Here is a 6,011-nt window from a genome sequence, read left to right as displayed (position 1 = left end):
ATACGGCTCTTCTCAGTAAATTCTGATAGACAAAACCTCACATCTAAATCTTGTGCTAGATTGTTTGAGAATTTACAAGTGATTTTTATATAGTATTTAGCCATAGTTGGAGTTAGGATGTTCAATCTCCGTCCTAAAGTCCCAGATTTCTTACTTGTGGAGTGAAGGATTTCTTCTTGCATCCTTCGTGATTTTAGTAGATATTGGAAGTCGGTGAGCTTTATAAGTTTGGAAAGTATTCTGTGGGTTACTGAAATTTTTCTGTAAGTTTGAGCAAATGGCCTAACGAGTGTTTGAATTATTTGTTTGTAACTTCTCCATTTTGTTTTAGATTTATGTGCAGCAGAAGAATGAGGGAAGTATCTCAGGGAGAAATTGTTTTCTTTTTCATTCTAAAACTCATCTAGAGAACATTCACATCTGAGGGTAAGTAAATTGTCTTCAGTGTTGTTCTGGTTGTTCTCTCTTAAGGGTATAATAGCTCTTCCAGCTTGCAGTAATTTAACCAATATGTGAACACTAGTGTATAATTCTGTATTTTATTCACAAGCTCAACAAGATTTAAGCAAAGGGTGAAAGTGAATGAATCTTCAAGGAGATAGTCACCTCTACTGAAATCCATTTTGGTGCCAATATAGTTTTGACAAAGTCACATTTAATGAGTACACATGTTTCTACTTGAATATCTACAATTATAATGAATCTCCCATCTTTTAGTGAATAAATAAAATAGTCTAATCTGTATCTGTTAAGGCAAATCCATACAATGACATAATATAAATTTACTAGGAAATTTTGAATTTGTACTTATTTTTAATATGCCGAGAGAATCACTTACTATGGTTTTTTGTTCAGTGTTTACAAATAAAATAATAATTTAATTGTATTTTTGTTCAAGAAAACAGTATCAGTAATTCATTTTAAGAAATGCACTAAGCAAGCAAATTTGACATTGGAGTAGCTTAGTTTTAACTCATGAGTTATCCAAATTGAAAGTTTATCTATTATAACTCATTAAACTTACATTATATCATTTCCCCACCTTTTGATTCATTTCTTTTCCTTTGTAAATTAATCCCTTACTCAAAGAAGAAATGAAGGAAAAGGAAAATAACATGTGTGACAACTATGTATTACATTGAAGTATTTTATGTTGCTTCATGTATTTGTCATTATTTTTCAGAATTATATATGTATATCTCAACTGCAGACATGATTTACACTTGGTTAGTCTATTTTACATGCTTAAAATTTTCTACCTCTTTCCATATTCCCATTATTCTAAGCACTTTATTAACTACAAACATTTTTTAATATTTCTTTCATCAATTACAGATTTACGCTTTTTATGGAAAGTATCCTTACTCTTTATATGAACAAGAAATACTTTTCTGACTCCACTGCTTTGCCAGTCAAATTCAGTTACATTTTCCAATATGCTTAGCAGTGATCAAAATAGTATTTTTCCATTTGGAATTAGATTTGTTTTAAAGAACTATGATAACATAGAGAATAAACATGTATTATGATTGCAAGAATAGATTTTTAAAAAATTCTTCCACAATTTTTGAGAATCCTAGACCTAAGTATGAGAGTTCAGACTTTTAATATCTGTATCATGTTGCTTTCAGACCCTACTTAGATCTTCTTGATCTCAATTTCTATATGTCTCTTTATTTTTCTCTGTATTTTAACAATTTTATTGAGAGATAATTCACCCACTTAAAATTGATGTTAGAAATAGTTTCAGTACATTTTTAAATATTGTCAACAATCATTACAGATAAACATTTATAATCAAATATACAGATACACGGGGTTTTATTAAACATTTTCTACTTTTAAATTGTTTTCCAACCTACTGATATAATATTATTTTATGAGAATAGAAGACCAATTCAATTTGTTTTGCTAAACCATCCTTAGACATGCTGGTTTTTGTATGCTAGTTTATTTTTAATGTTCTGTTTTCTCTTGCATTGGTTGATAGTTTTATTAATATAAAAGTCCTACACACATTTAATTTTTAGAATACAAAAAGAGAAATTCATTTAAGAATATCACATAGTTAATGAAATGTTAAAGTTGAGAATGAAGCTCATTGGGTCTCACTCTGGTACTAATACATTTTCTTTCACATCTTTACCAAAGAATCATCTTATTTATGCTAGAATGTTTACAATAATGAAGAATTTCCCATCTTTTAATAAATATGCCACCTTAAAATAGATTATGTTAATCCATGTCAACTAAGGTGAATATTAATAGCATAACATGTTCTCAATTTTGTATAAGCAAATTCAAGTTACGATGGAAATGATAGTCTAATTAGAATAGCATCCACTCTTACGTTGAAAGAACAAGGACAAAAGAGTCTGTAGAAGTTATGTAGTACTAACTACCAAAGAAACAAAGTGAAAATTCGATTGTATTTTCTTATCCAGTAAAAAAATCTAGTACTGTCTAGCTGATTCCAACTCATAGTGACCTTATGGAAAACAGAATTGCATAAGGCTTCTGAGACTTTAAATCTTAGCTAAATTGGACTGTCACATCATCATCCAACTCACTGGTTGGTAAATTCAAACTTTTTGCTTTGTAGCAAATGTTTAAACCACTGAACCACGTGGTGTTGGTTTTTGTTTTTCTGTGTGTGTTGTTGTTGTTTTTTTTGTTTTTGTTTTTGCATAAATATTTGTTTGGGTTAGTTTGTTTTGCAAACAGTTAATCTGTTTTGGAGTATTTATTTTTTTTTAAAATTAATGACTCTCCAAGAAAAATCTCTGATGGCATAATATATTTTATATTGAATTGCTAACAGAAAGGTCAGGGGTTACTCAAGGGTTGTTCACTGATTAATCAGGAGAAGAAAGATGTTATTGTTGATTGCCTTTGAATCGAGCACTACTCATAGTGTTCCTATGAAGAAAAAGCTTGAAGTCCCTCTACAACTATGGACATTTATCAAAGTTCATTAAGTTTCCAGATGCATGTTGTTTAGGAAGTGGATAAGGTTCTTAAAAATCTGAGCCAACTCATGGACAGTGTGTTTGGATATTTAGTTGACCTGTCCGTATGGAAGTGTAACTGATAATATATGTATGTATATGTGTGTGTGTGTATATATATATGTGTGTGTGTGTGTGTGTGTGTGTGTATTTATATATATATATACATTTTAGTGTCAGGGGCTACTTATTTTCTTCCTAAATTGATTAGATAGATAGATAGATAGATAGATAGATAGATAGATAGATAGATAGATATAGTCATTTTAGTAGTTGACAAACCAATTCTTTAAATAAAGGAAATAAAAGTAAAAGAACCTGTATGTGTGATCATGTGTTATACTGGGATATATTGTATTACTTCTTATGTACTTCTGCTATTTGAGTGATATGTTCGTACTGAAGTTGCATAGGTGAGGAAAATGAATCATAAAAAATGACACAATTATTCCAAGACTCACAATTATTCAGTTTATTTAAAAACAGTTTAAACAAAAATCACATTTCATGGTAAAAATTCTTCTTGATCAAGATAATATTTAAAATATTTTTAAACTTCCTAGTAGGTTCGATAAAACTGCAATAATTACTTATTTCACAATTTGTTTTGTTTGTTGTGTGCTGTTGAGTTGGAAACAATCCATTGCTAATCATTTAGAAGGTTTTCAGATGCAGTAAATTGCAAGGGAGGGGATTGCCAGGCTCTACCATGGAGTAGCTGGTACATTCAAACCATGTGCCTTTGGAATCGCAGAGCAGCTGTTTACCACAAGGCCACTAGAGCTCTCTGTGTAAAATTGACTTGTAGATAGATTTACAAATCTATTTTGTCATAGATTTATAAAACAGGCTTTATCTGAAACTCTATGAACTTTGATAAAATGTCAATGGTTGTTGAGGGGCTTCAGGCCTTTTGTTCATAGGGTCGCTATGAGTTGTGCTCAACTTGAAGGCAATCAACAAAAACAACATACCTCTAAAAAAGGAACTAAACCCTATAAATTCAAAATTGTTACTATTTTTGCATGCTAATCCTTTTTTATATTTCATATTAATGTTATTATATAGCCACATTGACCAACAGTTATTATTTTCTTATTTTTAGAATACTTAACTCTGGATTATAACATACATGACAATGATACAAATGGAAAGACAGAGAAACATATCCAAATTCATTCTTCTAGGATTTTCTAATGACTCAAATACACAGCTATTTTGTTTTGTTTTATTCTTATTCTGCTATATTTCCCTTTTGGTGGGAAACCTTCTGATTCTTGTCTCCATTCGATGCAGCTCCCTTTTCCATCAACCAATGTACTATTTCCTCAGCCACTTGTCTTCTATGGACATCTGCTATACCTCTAGTGTCACACCCAAGCTGATTGCTGACCTGTTGGTGAGGACAAAATCCATCTCTTATGGTAATTGCATGCTACAAGTCTTTGCCATGCACTTCTTTGGCAGTATTGAGATCTTCATTCTCACAGTCATGGCCTTCGATCGCTATGTTGCCATCTGCAAACCTCTCCACTACATGATTATCATGAACAGGACGAGATGTAATCTTCTGGTCTTAGCTGCCTGGGCTGGTGGGGCAGTGCATTCCTTTCCTCAAGTGTCAATGACAATCAGGTTGCCCTTTTGTGGTCCTAATGAACTTGACCACTATTTTTGTGACATCTTCCCATTGCTCAAAGTTGCCTGTACTGACACCTACATCACTGGTGTGCTTGTGGTTGCCAATTCTGGTATGGTCGCCTTAGTAACCTTTGTTGTCCTTGTTGTTTCTTATGTGATTATATTATTCACTTTGAGAAACCACTCAGCTGAGGGAAGACGCAAAGCCCTGTCCACCTGTGGCTCTCATATCACTGTTGTGGTCTTGTTTTTCGGTCCTTCAATTTTTGCCTACCTTAGACCTCCCACCACTTTCTCTGAGGATAAAGTATTTGCTCTCTTTTACACCATCATTGCTCCTATGTTTAATCCTTTAATCTACACCTTGAGAAATACAGAGATGAAAAGTGCCATGAAAAAAGTCTGGTGTAAAGGGATTTTTTTTCCAAGTGAAACGCACAATTAGTTGATGAAACCTGTCACCTAAACAGCTTGGTCAGATAAAACCGCTGTCTATAAGATAAAAATGTAAGAATTATTGCATAATTTACACTTTGGATGTTACTAGTTAAAGATTTAGTAGGAGAAATAAAATTTACAATTCAAAGTAAATTGTGAATGTAATATTAATCTCAGAATTTAGTAGAAAACTTAGTGAATCTTTGAAGAGTATTAATACATGAATAATTAACTGCATAAAGTGTTTGCAGGTGTTTATCAATTAATATGACAATCAACTCAGTAGTAAATTCTATGCAAACCTTTTTTACTGACAATTTTCTTGTAAACTTTGTATTTACGTATGTAATCATGTGATGACATGTGTTCTTTGGTAATGAAGAAATAAAATCTATCATTTTAAAACTAAGTTTTAGTTTCTGGTAGTCCATTGATCGATACATATTTGAGTGACACAATCAATGTGTTAAAAAATCTTTGAAAAAGGCCTAGATATCAACTATCTAACTTTTTGATACAAAAATACTAATACATAATAAATACAGATTAAAAATCACTTGTTCTGAATGTTGAAAACATATACGATGCTATTCCATAAGTTATCTGAAAATTTTAATATCCCTGCAGTTTCTGAATTCTAAATAATAAGATTAACGTGTTTATTCATCCTTTACTTACTAAGAAAAGAATGGTTATTCAATAGTTATTTGGCCAGAAACAAAGAACTTTCTTGCTGTCAGGAGGGAGAAAAAGTGATCAGAAATGAAAAATTGTCTAAAAGCTAATGAACAAATCCTACAAGATCTGTGTTGTCCTCATGTTAATAAACAAGCAAACATACTACTACTAATAACAATGTGATAAAATCACCGTTATCACACAATGGGTAAAATAAATTGTCCTGTAACTATCTTGAAAAGGAGG

General features: G+C 31.5%; 1 protein-coding gene across 1 annotated transcript; it reads left to right on the top strand.

Moving 5' to 3' along the window:
- The first annotated feature begins 4,155 nt into the window (after positions 1-4,155).
- LOC102856040 (olfactory receptor 4P4-like) lies at positions 4,156-5,094 on the top strand. Its single transcript, XM_006902333.1, has one exon. It carries the CDS (start codon positions 4,156-4,158, stop codon positions 5,092-5,094), a length of 939 nt encoding a protein of 312 aa, XP_006902395.1.
- The last annotated feature ends 917 nt before the right edge of the window (positions 5,095-6,011 follow it).

Source organism: Elephantulus edwardii, unplaced genomic scaffold (genome assembly GCF_000299155.1).
Source record: "Elephantulus edwardii isolate Elephantulus edwardi_28Jun2011 unplaced genomic scaffold, EleEdw1.0 scaffold00389, whole genome shotgun sequence".
Taxonomy (NCBI): Eukaryota; Metazoa; Chordata; class Mammalia; order Macroscelidea; family Macroscelididae; genus Elephantulus; species Elephantulus edwardii.
The sequence above is the reverse complement of the archived record's forward strand: the minus strand, read 5'-3'. Positions and strand labels throughout refer to the sequence as shown.